The 15,467-nt window shown below is 32.0% G+C and overlaps 5 protein-coding genes across 6 annotated transcripts; 3 read left to right on the top strand and 2 right to left on the bottom strand.

The window, feature by feature from the left end:
* Positions 1–147: 147 nt before the first annotated feature.
* LOC110993727 (zinc finger protein 135) lies at positions 148–1,349 on the top strand. Of its 2 annotated transcripts, none has more exons than XM_022260080.2 (2): positions 148–713; positions 784–1,349. In XM_022260080.2, exons 1-2 carry the CDS (start codon positions 331–333, stop codon positions 1,115–1,117), a joined length of 717 nt encoding a protein of 238 aa, XP_022115772.1. In that variant the 5' UTR covers positions 148–330; the 3' UTR covers positions 1,118–1,349. The 2 variants fall into 2 exon arrangements, with proteins under 2 accessions (XP_022115772.1, XP_045486537.1); XM_045630581.1 differs by having other exon boundaries at positions 788–900.
* A 155-nt stretch (positions 1,350–1,504) lies between these two features.
* LOC110993746 (high affinity copper uptake protein 1) lies at positions 1,505–4,064 on the bottom strand. Its single transcript, XM_022260109.2, has 7 exons — positions 3,907–4,064; positions 3,329–3,475; positions 3,148–3,261; positions 2,805–2,917; positions 2,407–2,529; positions 2,306–2,335; positions 1,505–1,871 (listed from the first exon to the last, which is right to left on the bottom strand). Exons 2-7 carry the CDS (start codon positions 3,443–3,445, stop codon positions 1,670–1,672), a joined length of 699 nt encoding a protein of 232 aa, XP_022115801.1. The 5' UTR covers positions 3,446–3,475; positions 3,907–4,064; the 3' UTR covers positions 1,505–1,669.
* Positions 4,065–4,798: 734 nt separating this feature from the next.
* Positions 4,799–6,178, top strand: LOC110993725 (ubiquinone biosynthesis protein COQ4 homolog, mitochondrial). Its single transcript, XM_022260078.2, has 3 exons — positions 4,799–5,675; positions 5,768–5,930; positions 6,013–6,178. Exons 1-3 carry the CDS (start codon positions 5,184–5,186, stop codon positions 6,093–6,095), a joined length of 738 nt encoding a protein of 245 aa, XP_022115770.2. The 5' UTR covers positions 4,799–5,183; the 3' UTR covers positions 6,096–6,178.
* Positions 6,170–11,325, bottom strand: LOC110993724 (protein arginine N-methyltransferase 5). The gene is made up of 9 exons (XM_022260077.2): positions 10,737–11,325; positions 10,387–10,665; positions 10,092–10,265; positions 9,288–9,456; positions 8,902–9,060; positions 8,147–8,300; positions 7,721–7,959; positions 7,328–7,585; positions 6,170–6,345 (listed from the first exon to the last, which is right to left on the bottom strand). Exons 1-9 carry the CDS (start codon positions 11,138–11,140, stop codon positions 6,190–6,192), a joined length of 1,992 nt encoding a protein of 663 aa, XP_022115769.1. The 5' UTR covers positions 11,141–11,325; the 3' UTR covers positions 6,170–6,189.
* Positions 11,326–13,251: 1,926 nt separating this feature from the next.
* LOC110993754 (surfeit locus protein 6 homolog) lies at positions 13,252–15,301 on the top strand. The gene is made up of 4 exons (XM_022260118.2): positions 13,252–13,497; positions 13,768–14,136; positions 14,317–14,525; positions 15,076–15,301. The coding sequence occupies exons 1-4, from the start codon at positions 13,383–13,385 to the stop codon at positions 15,244–15,246; spliced, it is 864 nt and encodes a 287-aa protein (XP_022115810.2). The 5' UTR covers positions 13,252–13,382; the 3' UTR covers positions 15,247–15,301.
* Positions 15,302–15,467: the final 166 nt, after the last annotated feature.

Raw genomic sequence — 15,467 nt, 5'->3', positions numbered from 1 at the left:
CGAAAATTGTTTATTTTATTTGTTGGTAGATCTACCTATTTTCGAATTGAAGATGGTTGAAAACTACCAACTTTTGAAATTGTTTCTACCTACTCGATTAAATTCGAGTTGGTAACACTGGTTTACTCTTTGGTAATTGTTGCTGATAGTTGATACTTGATAGTTGATAGTTCATAACTTCATAGTTCATACTCATAGTTGATACTTGCTAGATGCTAGTCTGTCTGACGTCTGTAAGGATTATGTATACAAAATTAAGAGTGAGCAAAGATAAAAGATTTTGAAATATTATTCTTGTTATCTAATGGGTAGTGAAGTCGGTATATAAACATGAAGTCCACGTGTAATAGTGCTGGACGACCTAACAACAAAAATGCTATTAAGTTTACTCAGCAACCAAGATCAACTATCTCGTTGTTTCTTTTAAAGGAACGCCAAAATAAATTTGATAAAAAAGAAGCATGTATTTCCAACACATTGCCTGTAACAATCACTCCAGAACATATATCTCATGACGAAATAGTACAAAATCCCGAAAAACCAAGTAAATTTTGTTTTGTAGAATGTAATTTACATGAAGATGATAATTTAAAATCTTTAGAGGAACCCGTCTCTAGTATAATCAATGTTTCTTCTGAAATTAAAAGCATTATTCCATCTCTTGAAATAAACCAGAGTCAATTTTTTGAGTTAAATAGAAATCTGGTTGATGGGTAAGTAACTACCACCTCTCTAAAATTTTGACTAAGATATGTATATAAAATAAATGGTGTTGTGTTTCAGACAGATGAGCCATGGAATGAACAGTATTATTGTGGGAGGCATGAAATTATTTTCATGTTCACATCCACAGTGTACTTATAATACAAACCATTCATCTAATATGTCCAAACATAGGAGAACACATTCTCAAAATAAGCTTTATCTGTGTGATCAATGTACATTTAGTACCAAATTTTCAAATTCTCTTAATGTACACAAGCGTCTTCATACACAAGAAAAACCATTTGCTTGTCATAATTGTGACTATAAATGCAATAGCAGTTCTAATTTAAAAAAACATCTCAATAATAGACATTCCACTCAGTATTATCAACCAATTTCTTTAAAAAATTGATAAGCATACTGCATAATTTGTTAATTGCAAATTGTTTAAAAATTTTGTTAACCTCGAAATTGTATTAAGAAAGTCTTCTAATTTATTATACAACTAGTTAATTGTAAATATTTATTTTGAATCTATTTAATTGTACTTTTCTCTGTATCATAGCAGATAAGTAATTCATAACATATAACAGATATCAACCATCTTAAATTATTCTTAAATAAAGCTTTTACCAATGACTATTGCTAAAAGTTTATTTATTTCTATGATTCTAATAAATGTGTTACTTTTTCCAATATCTTTATCACATCATATTTTAGCTCCATCCGTTTATGAAGTCTTCATTGATTATTAATATGTATATAATTTATAACTTAGGGGAATAATGAAAAATAATAATAATTTTAAGCCTTTATTCTAAATACCTATAACATTTAGTAATAACTGGTATAAATCAATCACCCAAAAAGGCTTTCTCATTGTATACATAATATTTTGAGTTCTGTAGCGAGGTTTTAAAAATAACAATAGTAATACTTCATAGGTATTTCTTACTATATTATGTCAGTGACAATGTTCTGTGAAGTCCACAACAACAGACTCACGCCAGCCAAATAAAAAGTATCCAGTTGCAGACCCTAGCACAACAGCTGCACAAAGCCACGTATTATATGTCATGAAAACCAACATTAACATATAGCTTACAAGTACTTGAAGACCATGAAGTACTGTTTGCCAAGCATGTGCTGTACTCATCATTGTTGGACTGAAAAATTTAAATGTTAGTTATAATTGTATTACTCTCCAAATTTTGTTAGGTTATAATATTAGAGATTCGTTCAGTCAAAACTACAGAATAAGGGGCCGTTTAAGTCACATAAGCAATATAGGGGGACTTGACTGATTTTCCCTTTTGGTGATTATGTCAACAGCAATTACTTACTTTTTTACCCATGTTACCCACACTTTGTCAATGCTTGAAAATTAAATGCATTTTCGAGGATTCCTACAAAAATTAATATGTTTATGCACTATTATTTTTGAGAGCTTTGCTTATTGTGGGGGGCATTAACAGCAAATCTGCTTATGTAATACTTTAACAGCCCCTACAACATGGAACCATTGGATTAATGAATGTAATCATGTATAGTGCACTTAAGGAAGTATGATGAGGTTTTAATTAAAGTAAATATTACTTACACATTCCGGTCTAGTGCATGTGGAATCGGCCTGAAAGAAAGGAAAGTAGTAATGAAGTTAGTTAAAATATAAATATTTACTGAAATAAAATTAAAACTTACTGAATAACTTGAGGCTCATCTGGATTGCAAATATTTGCTACTCCCTTGTCTGGTGGAGCAACAGCACAATATTGAAGGCCTGTATAAGTTTTCCATAGTAAATGTTTTCTGTAGTACTTGAGCCTATAAAATAATACACAATTCTCTGAGACATGCCAAATGTCACTAATTTTCCAAGTAATAAAGTAAGTAGTACAAAGTTATAATTTATAGGTAAATCCTAAATTTGAATTTTTTTATAATGATTATATAATATTGAAAGATACAAATGTATAATTTATTAATTTTATTCATTTGTATGCTTACATAAATTTATTTAATACATTCCTACCATTTTCAACAAATTAAGCAATTCAGTTAACTTACTGAAAATAGTAAAATATTTTAGTATGACATACCCTTCATAACATAGAGCAATAAGAAAGATTGCTAGAAAGGATCCAAAAAATTCTCCAAGTTCTGATACGTTCCACCATGAAAAAAGAATAACTTCTTTGTACCCTCCGTGAAACTGGAAAAGCAACATTTTTTAGTAATCAGGAAAATACCTAAATTTAATATACCTGTATTACATATAATTTACTATTTTAATTTGACTTTTCCTTATAAAACTGAATATATATATATAGGTATCATTAATATTATTATTATTCTTAACAAGTAGGTATGTGGTTGTTATCTAGTTCAAATGTTATTAAGTTACAGATCTTTTATCTTATCAAATATGTTCATTGGACTTACTGTCATACTCATACTCATTTCATGTCCAACATGGTGATTATGGTGATGACCTTCATGAGCCTTAGCTTGTGGGTCACCAGGCATCATGTCTACACTCGATATGTTAAACATTTCCTGTAATATTATGATTTTAAATGTCACATTTATAAAGAAAAAAACTTGATAAGTGAAATCTACTTACATTTATACCTTCATTTAAATCTGAACTATTCATGACATGCTCTTCATGTCCCATATGCTGTTCCATTCCTACTTCTATGTGGCTGCCATGGTTTGCATGGGGCATGTGGTGGTCCATAATTCAAACTTCTTTAAACGAATGGTTACTCTATAATGAATGCAAAATTAAGCAAAACTTTTTGCCTCTTAACCAAAACAAATTTACCAAACAGTTAAAGTTTACATAACAAAGGGAATGAAGTGAATGGAAATGAAGAATACAACAATAGGTATTACAATTAACCATCTGTTAATTAAATAAAGCTATATATTTGTTTCTTAAAAATATATATAATATATGACACGCAATAGTCAGCGAAATTGTTGGGAAGGCATAATAATAGTATACACTCGTTATATTTTAAAGAATCAATTATTAAAAGAATTTGGAAGCAGGCACGTATACACCTATGAAGTGAAAGGCTCCCGGATCAGACAGATTTCGTTTTTTAATCTGTTGTGTATTGTTGACTGATGTAAATTCACTACGTTATTTATCCTACGTTTTACATAATTATAATATTGTTGTAAATTACTTACAGTATATGTCGTGAAAGTATAGGATTTTTTGTTGTTAGTAGTTATCCATCACGTACATTGTTATGGAGAAACTCTAGTGGTTAGTAGAATAAATCTGATTTTACTAATCAAAAACCAAAACTTATGAATTTTTTTTAATTAAAACCAATGTCTAATGTCAAGAATCTTACGTCATCTCTCGACAGTCATCTATCGCAGAATTACAATGTTATGTAATATCTGTGACCACAATTGGCTTTGTAAGAAGGGGGCTTAGTCAAGATGCCTTAACAGTAGATCTACTGTATGTAGAAATTCGAAAGCAAAATTTGTATGAAAATGACAATTCGTGTCTGCAAATTGTCATACAAATTTAGTTTCCGAATTTCTAAATACACTACTGACTACTGTTTAGGCATCTTGACTAAGCCCCAGGATTTAAAAATCAATTTCTCGTTATACAAAAATATTATTTAAAATATATTATTTACGTGTTATTAAATTACACAAACACATGCGAATAATATTTATATCGGTTAGGGCTGCGAATAAGTTTATCTAACAGTTTAACTTGCGATATTAACCTATTCACCTCAAGTGTGGCCGAAACATTAAATTGGTTGTTGGCTACAGAATAGCGTAAGCCTTAATGTGTGTCTTTTCGTAGCACTGTTATCGCGTCGCTTATTGTATCCCGACTCACGCCCTAAGGCCCTAGGCTACCGACTGTCGACACGAGATGTGATTTTCATACAAATTTATTTCGACTTCCTACATAAACTACCGTTAAGACATCTTGTCTAGACCCCCTGGAAGAAAACTACGCCCATCTAACGTAAATGGTCTTCTCTCCCTTTCACGCATTAGGATAACGTTAAAAAATAAAGTTCTTCTCTCATTATTTCTTCAATTACTATTTCAGCGTGGATAAAATAATTAAGTTTTTTCTAATTAAGTCGTTTTAATTCAGGAGCTGAACTTAAGAGGGCACAACAATATAGTTTTAAGTTTTTGTTGAATATATATAGTATAATTTTTTTTATATAATGTAATCTGTGTCTATTAAATTAAATTTGATTTTTTTAATTATTATGATAATTGATATTGGTGTTGTGAAGGAGTTTCAGTTTGGGCTGCGTATTTACAATATTTTCCAATACTAAACAGCCTAATTGTAACCACCATTTTAATTAATTAAATTCATCTTAGATAGTAACCTTGTCAGTTGTTTGGGTTAGATTATGAACGTGAGACCTTTCTATGAATAACATTTACTTAACATATCTAATCTAACAAAAATGCGTTTTTCGAATTGCCTTAAAAACTGTACCACTTTGCCACACGCGAAATTTATAAAGGAATTAGAACAAAATTTTATCCCCCACAGCGCTTTCCAAAAAATCTTGTTAGGCGTAGGAAGTGCAGTTGTAGCTCTCTTCGATCCATATAGAGCTGATATGATATCATGTATGGGAGAAGTTACTGGCGGCGAAGCTTTAAATTATATGAGGCAGAAAATGCTAGAAACGAATGAGGGTGCTGAAATTCTACGCGAAATGCCACGTATAAACTCCCAATTAGTATGCTTCAAAACATTGTCACAAATGCCTAAAAATACAGTGGGTCGTGTTTATGCCGACTTTATGGTGGAAAATAAAATTACGCCAGACGCTAGATTACCTGTCCATTTCATAGATGATCCAGAAATGGCTTATGTTATTCAACGTTATAGAGAAGTTCATGATTTAGTGCATGCAACATTATTTATGAAAACAAATATGTTGGGTGAAGTAAGTTATATAAAATAGAGGTAAAATATAACCACTATTGTTTATGAGTGTTACATAAGTGTAACAAAATTAAAATGTAATTCTATTTTAAGGTAACTATTAAATGGATAGAGGGCATTCAAACAAAGTTACCAATGTGTATTAGTGGTGGAATATGGGGTGCAGCTCGACTTAAACCAAAACATAGACAGTTATACTTAAAGCAGTATTTACCATGGGCTATCAAGACAGGAAATGATGCTAAGTTTATGCAAGGTATATATATTAATATATATATATCTATTAATTAAATAATTATCTAGCTTACAAATTGACTAAGGTAAATGTGAATTTACAGGCATTTACTTTGAGAAGCGGTGGAATCAGGATATAGATGATTTTCACAGAGAAATGAACATTACACGGCTGACTGGTACTTAGATTATTATTAAGAAAAGCTTATTAAATTATTATATTGTCATGTAAAAATTTTTGTAAAATAAAATGTTACTTTAAACATTTAACTTAATTTATTTTATAATAGCATTTCTGAACTGCGCCCATTAGGATTGTGAAGAACAGTTGCATTGTCATTGACTTCTACTATCCACTCATACCAAACTCTTCGAGAATCGACACAACGCCAAAATGTGGCCTTGATTTTTTCTCCTTTATGAATTCTTAGTGGTGTCTGAAATAAGAGTTAAATTTGATTCCCATCTGTCAAATTTACTACTACATTTTATAGTAAGATTCTTTTCTACTAATAGCACCTTTATTTAATTGTGTTAAGACATATGAATCATTGTAGAAAAAAATTGATATGCTTTAATAGTAATTGACCCCTTAACATAGTGATTTGTCATCAGGTTTCACATTCTAAAACTGAAACAGTGCTGAGACTGCACTAGAAATCTTAATGTCCTTAAAGGTGTCTGCCCACTATCCCGTAGCATACCATGACCGTGCTAGGAACGTATCCAGCACGGAAAGCAATCCGGTACGGTCTATTTCGCCCACTGAAGCGGGCCGACAGCGTTCTGAACCCGTTTACAACCCGTATGTAACCCGTGTATAATCTGTATGATGCCCGTATGTGACACGGCAGAAATCTTTTCAATACACTCGTAAAGCATCCGATGCTTTATGCGTAGACGCGTTAATGTGGTGAAATATTGAAATATTTATGGCTATAAGGAAACTACCGATTGAACAACTGGCAATTATTGCTTCATTTTGGATGAAGAGGAATGGGTTTGTAACGGTCATACTCCCCGCTCAGTCACCGTTTAGCCGCCTGCGCGCAGCGGTGTAACAACGGCGCGTGCCATGCACGTAGCGTGTCCCCACCGGCAAAATATTCCCTCCGACGAATAGTTGACGGCCCGTGCATGGCACGCTACGGTGTCGGCCGGTGACGGAACAGTCTAGTGGGTATAGTCTCATACTTCTCAATACAAAGAATAGTTTTTTGTCTGAAACGGTCCTAGCACGGTCATGGTATGCTACCGGGATAGTGGGCAGACACCTTAATTCACAAACATGTTCTTTAAAATTTATTTTTCTTTCTTTTTTAACTTTTATTTAATAATCTTTAATGATATTGAAACCCTTGGACATACATGTATACAATAATTGTTTTGTAAATTAAGATTAAGAGTAGTATTACTCACTTTTATTGGAATAAATACTGGAAACCAAGATATCATTCCAGGACTATGTGTACTTGGTACAATGCTTAACATTTCATTGCCATATAGTGCACAGTCAAAGTAGCCAGCAAATCCATGCATCACATTGTCTTGGGTGACCTCCCATGAAACAGTTGTTTTCCTACGATTGTCAGTTACTGGTAGTCCCCTATAGTCTAACATTGTCTCACCCTCATTATTTTTTATACCTTCTGCTGGGTGTGAGAATTTGAAGACTTCCTATAAAACAATAGTTTAAAATTATTAATTTTATTTAAATTTATATGTATGTTATATCTTATATTATATTTAATTTAATGCTTACATATTTATATAACTTTGCTGATATTGAAAACATTGTATTTTTTAACATACCTTACATTCAGCTATGTCATGTTTATTTTGCATATACACCACCCACAATGTTTCTAAGTTCTTTTCCATTTTTTGTGCATCACCAAGGCAAGCTATTTTAGCTGCTGCCCACAATCGTGAAGAGCTTATTGGATTAACATAAGATGTGTATTCACAAGGTATTGAAATGCCATTTGGTTTCAAGAGGCAGGATGCACCATCTAAACATTCTGGTGAGAGTTCATTATCTGCCCATGACCCTGAAATTGTTTGATAATGTAAAATAATGATTTCTTAGTAACATCTTTTTTTAAAGTATACATTTATTTTTGTTAAAAGGTAATTTTACTTATGGGAAAACAGCAAAAGAAATATGCAATAAAAATTTTGAAAATATTTTAATTACTAAAATAAAAACTACATAACTTACGAAGAATTCAACATTACCCAACAATTCTGATACTATAATATCTGCCTTTGGTGACAAGTTCATATATCTCATATCACCAGGTACAACAGTGACATCACGATCACACCACAACTCCCGAACTTGTGCTGCTAAAACTACTACAGCTCCAGGATTCTTTTCTACAGCTATAACCTGTATAAAAGCATAGAATACAACATGATATTGAAGGGGGTTAGCCTAAGAATAAAAGGTGGGTTGTACTAAATACACTACTGTGTAAAGTGTCATATTTAAAAGTACTGTCTGTTCAGTTATCAGTTTAACTGGAGACTGAAATTGGTAAGACTCTATTCTATGAACTCTTAAGAACTGCAATATTGTTGAAATTTAATTAAATGGTTACATTTTTAAATTTATTATGTATTTATTGCAATACAATTCATAGAAAGAGAAAAGTTTACTAACTATACATGGCAACATTGGTATTTGGCAAATAGTTTATTTTTTGCTCCATTCAAGATACATTTATTAATATTTTAAATAACATTCAAATTACTAGATAATATGTTACAACATTTGTAGAGGTTTGAATGTCCTAAAGTATGATATTCCCAAAAATAAAAAAATATAGCTGTATTATACAATGATAGGAAAGCCGTCAAGTGTTTAAATTAAGTAATCAAATGGTTTAATAATTAGAGTTTCTAATTGAGTATAACTCAATAAAAAATAATAACTTGTCACATAATATGTAATGTTTATAACATTTTGATTTTTTATACACATAATTTACCTTTACATCAGTATTAGTCATTTCAGCAGCATTTAATGTGGCACGAACAAGAGGGCCACGACCTGCTCCAAGGACCATGACAGTAACTGGAGTTTTTGCATCACTTTCACTATCTCCTTGACCCTTTTCTGTTGTTATATTGGATGAAGGAGATTCTTTCTAGAAGAATGTAATATTTAGTATATATAAGATAAAAGTATGTAGTAAGTAATTTTATAAGTTAGACGAAACTATAACCACAACTGGTACTGAAACTCACAATTTTGACACACACAACAGCTTCATATCCAGATTTTAAGTTTTGTTGATTAATGAGATTAATTTATGTCTTTTAATATTGCACTTTTCTGATTTACAACTGTAAGTCATGTAGTGGAGTAACTTACATCTAAATTATGTTGACAACATTGTTTCTTTTGAAGGTCTGCAAGTGCTTTAACAATTGCATTCTGGTATTGATTATATTTTATTGGATCTTTTTCAAATACATTATATGTGTGGGTATCAAGATTGTCTGCTAGAGGTTGTAATGGTGTTTGTAGATAATCCTCCCATCTAAAAAAAGGTGTTGATAAAATCAATAATATATATATTAACATATATTTGAATTATTTTATTACTTTAAAATGTAACACTTCTAATATTAACATTTTTTTTATAAGATCTTTTAGAAGCTTTTTAAGATCAAACATGCAAAACATCGGACTCATTAACCATCATGAAAAAATGTATAATACTATATATATTATATATTATACATTTTTAAGTTAACTCAATTTGCTGTGAGTAGAAAATAATGCATAAAATTTAAGCAGCAGAAAATACTTGGCTCTTCAACTATAAGAGAAGGTATCCGTCAGCTTACAGAGGCTGAATCTAATGACAGATGGCTTAAAGGTATAACTTACATATAAATGTGATATTCAAGACCAAATAATGTTAATTTTAAACTTCTAATATTTGTTATAAAAGATAAACAATATGAAACTACAGTCAATCCCATTTATGATGACATTGTTTAAAACAACATACCGGTTATATTGTCCAAAATTAAAGGTCCAAGTTATTGCATTTGGTTCTTAATAACCATGTCAGTGGCTTTTACAACTATTGGTTTAACAGCCAAATATAAGTAGTCCCTTTGATGTTGTTATAACAGATTTTAACTGTGTTAATAAATTAATACAAACCCTCTTGCAAAACTAAACATAGGAGTATCAGCAGGTCTTCTTTGCCAGAGTCTAAATAAATATTGTAAATAATATTCAATATTTGAGCGTCGTGCCCCACTCACAATTACTTGTGCATCTCTTTCCACCATATTCACAACTAATTGTTGATGAGCCCGTGATAAAACTGGATAGCTGAAATGAGATTTGATTGGTGATAAGTGGAATTTGTATTTATATTGTTTATTCAAAGTAAGTAAATAATAAACAAGTATGTTAAAGAATTATGCAAAAATCTGATTTTTTAATAACATACCCCTTTTTATTGTTATGGAATACATGTGTTGGCAGGATAATGGCTTTAACTGGTTCACCAAGCCATCTTTTAATAATATCATTTGATGGTAAATCTGCAGATATTTCTAAAACAACACCAACTCTTTTATCCCAATTCATATTTTGATGAAATCTAGACCACCAGTACCATGTTTCATCATAAGCAACATCACATTTGTTATCTTCAAGATCTTCCGAATTTCTTAATGTCCTTTTACAAAACATTGGTACACATGTCCATATTAATGTTGGAAAGTTACTAAAAATAAAGAAAACTATTAGATGAATAGTTTCTAATCAGTTAAGCATCAAACTACAGTTATCTTTTACCTTGTTTCTTGATATGTTTGCAAAATTTTAGCCAGGTTAGTGTTGTGTTTAGAATGTAAAGATATCATAACAGCTGGAACACCTAAGCCGCGACAATAAAGGAGCTCTTCCTGTAAATAGTACTCATGACGCTTTTGTACAACAGGAGATGGAGCATCAACAGTAAGATATGGAGACACTCTAGCCACTATACGATTAGTCCAATCTTGTGGAGACAGTATCATATCCGATCGAGTAAAGCCTCCAGCGGGTATTCTGTGCGGTAGATATGGTCTACGGAAGCGTGGATGAATTAACGGCGTCACAATAAACGAATAATTTGCGTGCAGCGCTTCTGATACGCATTCTTGAATATCTGGTGTAAGTGAATATTCTAATCCACATGAAATATCCTGCTGTGTCATTATAGAATTTGATGAATACTGACTTAGTTCAACCGTCAACGATAAAGATTGAAGTGTTTATAATCGTTAATTTGTAATAGATATAAGGTCCGGTTAATTTTAAGGTTATAATTTGGAAATACCGATCAGTATTCTGGCGATCCCTGTTTGAACTTTGTCTACAGTCGACACAGACTAAGTACTTGAGACAAAGTCATATTTCGACTGGCGTTACCCACTAAAAGGCTTATTACACCACGCGATATTCAGACAGTCTTACTGAGATTCAGCCTAGTGTAATAAGAGTTAGCCAGTTAGCCTGTCTAATTAGACCGACCGAATGGGTTCGGCGGTGCTTACTGGCTTACTTGCTGAATATCGTGTAGTGTAATAAGACTTAGCACGCTAAATCATTCAGTCAGCGCGCGGCAGTCGCAGAGCAAAGACGTTTGTACATGTTTGTTTTCTGTGGCCGCGTGCACCATGGAGTGTTCGCAAGAAAACTAAGTACTTTGGAATGTTTTTTATTTTTTATAGATAAAGTTAGCCAACGCTCGACACACTGATACATTGGTAAAAACAAACATGAATCTTAAATTTAGAAAGAAGGTTCGGACAATCAATCTTATTATAGAATATCTTAGCTGCAAACGATGTGTCAATAAATTTTCTGCGATTCTCTAATGACGACATACTAAAGTGTGCCAGCCTGGTTCTGTTCTTGATTTGTACAGAGACATTCCATTTTTATTGCCATATTGAATGTATGGAGTATCTATTAAATTACATATAATAATATAAATTACTAATATAACATTTTAATAGTCATTCAAACTCGGCAACTCCTACTCTAAGGTAGTTTCTTAAGTCACATGGCGACATCCGTCACCGACTACGTACGCTTTGCAAATGAGTAAAAATGAGTAAGCGTGCGGTATTCAGTCCAGTGTAATAGCGAGCTTGCTAATTTGATTTTAAGACAGTCTGAATATCGCATAGTGTAATAAGCACTTTACTCGAGCGTGGTAGAGATCTATTGGGTTGCAAGCTTAGACAATACGGAGAATTTTTTATTATGTGAAATATACCTTTTCATCGGTGGGGGAAGCGGCTATAGATTTTTAAATATGTAAAGAAAAAATGTTGCATGACATCCTCAAGTGCGTCAGATTTTGATAGCATCAATGGCCTACGTATTTTTTAATAATGTACGCATAGTAGTTTGAAATGCATAGAAATATTCTGACGATTATCTAAAGGGGTTCACCTGTACTGCCAAAAAACATTTTTTTTTGCCCTGCAACTTCCCGCTAATTCCATTCCTGGGCGCTTAAAATTGTACTTATGACATTCTTATTATTCGTCTATAGGTGTTGAGAGAGGGGCGACACCTGGGCTGCGGCCTAGAGCGGATAGGTCTACAAATCCACCTCTGCCGGGAATCTCAATTTCCTCACGATACGTAAGCACTAAGCACAAAATGATGAACGTATTGCATCATTTCACGGCAGTTTTCCGGGACAGCTAGGAAGTTAAAAAAAATGTATAATTCTAAATTCGTAAAAGAGAAAATATAATATGGACGCCGTTTATACAACATTGGATTTCGATTAGGTGTGTATAAAATATGTGGTCTATTAAATTGGCCCTACTTAGCTAAATAACGAAGAACAGCGAATGAGCTAGAATCTATAGGTAACGCCACGAGTTATGAACGCTCGCCGAAACTGGTGGGGAATGGGGATCTCTGCGCATGTACAGTCGCCTGTCGCGCACCAAATTTCTAATGGCCGCGCGGCCCTAGAATTGGCGTTGAACTATAAGCATAATCAAATAGGTATAATGTAAATTAATCTAATTTTGCTATTACAAGATATTTAGGTAGCTTTACAGTACACTAAAAAACCACTTTATTTTAAGTAAGTAATTTATTTCAAATTCTAGTCTCAGTCTCAGTTGAGGTGTATTGTGTGATAACCGAAAGCTGACCAATTACGCGCTGGGGCTTGTCGGCGGTCGCCGTTTCTTCGTCGCCCCTCAGCCCGTACCGCGAAACGGACCCAAAAAACGGCTTCTGCGCATTCAAGGTCAGCGCTCATTACTCGTGGCGGTACCTATACATGTAAATAAATAAAAAAAACAAATTGTAGCGTAGTCTATGGATTGTACTTTATTTGTAAAGTGAGGTTATGTATGTCATGTTTGAAAAATAAAACGTTTGCATATACACGAACTAAAGTTTTATGATACGCAAAAAAGGACCATGGCTATTCAAAAGAATACTATAAAATTGAAACACATTAAAGCTGACATCCTTAAAGAAGTTAATTTTTTAAGAAATATTTTTACTTATTATTCTCCGCCAAATCAAAGCAAAGGTAAGAAAAAAAAATTTAAAATTAATATATTATTTTGCCGAATTATAATTTGTTATAAATTCATTATAAGTACCTATATATACCCGCAAACCACCTCAAACGTGTTTCGGGCCGTAGACAGGACAAATATTTAGTATATGCCGTAATTTTCATTACCTGAAAGCCAAAAAGGATTATCCATTACTGCTCTTGCTGCACTATTATTAAAGATAATTAGTTAATTACATTTTTTGCGAAGCTAAATTAAACAACTGTATCACATTATTACAGATAATGATACTTACATGGACTTCGAAATGACAAAAGGTGAACAAGAAGATAATAAGAAGGAGGTTGATAAACCCAAAAGAGCACAAAGTATTGCTGAGCTAGAAGAGAAATTAGAAAAAGTAAAATCTCAACATACATTAAATTTAAAGAGTAAACTGATGAAGAAAAGTCTTACTAGTAAACTAAATAAAAAAATTAAGAAGAAAGAGAGGGTTAAGTTAAATAAAAATAAAGAAGTAATTAAAGATAGAAAGCATGGTGCTGCAGCTGCAGTAAAACAGAATAATGTGACACAAGTTAAGCCAGTATTTAACACTGATGGAAAACTTGTATTTTCAAAGTTTGATTTTGCTAATCTTGGTACTAAAGGTAAGTAGCATGTTTTGTTTTTGAAAAATTTATACTTATGTTCGTGTTATTCAAAAATGTACATGGAAACAGGAAATTGATATTAATACACTAACCATTATAATTTAGGTTTTGTATTTGTTTTGCATATAATGTATAACTTAGTGCATATTATGTATAATGTAATGTATAACTTTTCAGAAAAAGTTCCCAAAGGGCACAAGGATCCAAAAAAAATTTTAGATGAGCTTAAGCAGCAAGAGCAAAAAGTTCAAGAGCTTTCAGAAAAAGATAGTGACAAAGCCAAAGATTTAAAAGAAAAAATGGCTTGGAAAAATATACTTCAAAAAGCTGAAGGACAAAAAATAAAAGATGATCCTATATTACTGAAAAAGTCTATAAAGAAACAAGTAAGTAAAGATATTATTTGCATGTAAATAGTTAGTAAACACAAATGCATAATTTTAATATCCTGATGTTGCCATAGCTTTTGTGTCACAGGAAGTTCCACTTTATTATTGACTGATATATCTTTCTCAGTCCATAACAAGCCAATTGTCTATGTTTACAAATTATGAAAAGCTTTTCTTAAAATAATTTAAGATATAATCATAATAATCTGAGGCAAGTACTTATTATAGAGTATTAATATAATGAAATCACCAGAAGTTTTCAGATTGCTTTTATCTTAGATTGTTTTTCTTGCCCAAATAGGTGGGTCCAAAGGTGATTAGCTTTTGGTGCCTGACTGACAGATGTTAATTTTTAGGTGTTATTTTGGCTTCCTTGCAATATTTAGCTTTACTGTACAGGTATTGATTATGCATGTAAAACAAAAACTATATTTGTATAAATACAGACTTTTTTATGCATCCTCCCTAGATTGTGAGTCACACACATTAACCACCTAGCAAAGTCCTAGCAAAAATTTACTAGTTTCTTATGACATTTTTTTTTCAGGAACAAAAGAAGAAAGCTAGCAAAAAGCAATGGGAGGACAGAGTTCAAAGTGTTGTCGGTAAAAAGGAAGACAGACAGAAAAAGAGAAAAGAAAATATTATGAAAAAGAAAAAGGAAAAGAAGGCTAAAATAATAAAAACAAAAGAAAAGAGAGGACGTGTTGTAATATAGTTGAATTATTACCATTGTTTTAAAGAAATTTATAATAAATTTTTTACCTTCAACATCATTTGTTTAAATCATAGTTATGAGACAGCATAAGGTTACTAACAGTTAAAATTTTACTGTCATTAGATTCAGTAATTTAATGAATAAATGATATAGATTCCTAGTGCTGAAATAAGAGCAAAATGTATATTATTTTTTGTAATGTCCGATTCCTGTTGTAAATA

The sequence above is a fragment of the Pieris rapae genome, chromosome 12 (genome assembly GCF_905147795.1).
Source record: "Pieris rapae chromosome 12, ilPieRapa1.1, whole genome shotgun sequence".
NCBI lineage: Eukaryota > Metazoa > Arthropoda > Insecta > Lepidoptera > Pieridae > Pieris > Pieris rapae.
The sequence above is the reverse complement of the archived record's forward strand: the minus strand, read 5'-3'. Positions and strand labels throughout refer to the sequence as shown.

Coding starts and splice junctions, on each gene's coding strand:
- LOC110993727 (XM_022260080.2), top strand. CDS start 331: ATGAAGTCCACGTGTAATAGTGCTGGACGACCTAACAACAAAAATGCT. Junction 714..783: donor AATAGAAATCTGGTTGATGG/GTAAGTAACTAC, acceptor GTTGTGTTTCAG/ACAGATGAGCCATGGAATGA.
- LOC110993746 (XM_022260109.2), bottom strand. CDS start 3,445: ATGGACCACCACATGCCCCATGCAAACCATGGCAGCCACATAGAAGTA. Junction 3,262..3,328: donor ATTTAAATGAAGGTATAAAT/GTAAGTAGATTT, acceptor ATAATATTACAG/GAAATGTTTAACATATCGAG. Junction 2,530..2,804: donor ATTGCTCTATGTTATGAAGG/GTATGTCATACT, acceptor ATTATTTTATAG/GCTCAAGTACTACAGAAAAC.
- LOC110993725 (XM_022260078.2), top strand. CDS start 5,184: ATGCGTTTTTCGAATTGCCTTAAAAACTGTACCACTTTGCCACACGCG. Junction 5,676..5,767: donor AAACAAATATGTTGGGTGAA/GTAAGTTATATA, acceptor TTCTATTTTAAG/GTAACTATTAAATGGATAGA. Junction 5,931..6,012: donor TGATGCTAAGTTTATGCAAG/GTATATATATTA, acceptor GTGAATTTACAG/GCATTTACTTTGAGAAGCGG.
- LOC110993724 (XM_022260077.2), bottom strand. CDS start 11,140: ATGACACAGCAGGATATTTCATGTGGATTAGAATATTCACTTACACCA. Junction 7,586..7,720: donor ATGACATAGCTGAATGTAAG/GTATGTTAAAAA, acceptor ATTGTTTTATAG/GAAGTCTTCAAATTCTCACA. Junction 6,346..7,327: donor CAGTATTTATTCCAATAAAA/GTGAGTAATACT, acceptor CTCTTATTTCAG/ACACCACTAAGAATTCATAA.
- LOC110993754 (XM_022260118.2), top strand. CDS start 13,383: ATGGCTATTCAAAAGAATACTATAAAATTGAAACACATTAAAGCTGAC. Junction 13,498..13,767: donor TCCGCCAAATCAAAGCAAAG/GTAAGAAAAAAA, acceptor ACATTATTACAG/ATAATGATACTTACATGGAC. Junction 14,526..15,075: donor AAAAGTCTATAAAGAAACAA/GTAAGTAAAGAT, acceptor TTTTTTTTTCAG/GAACAAAAGAAGAAAGCTAG.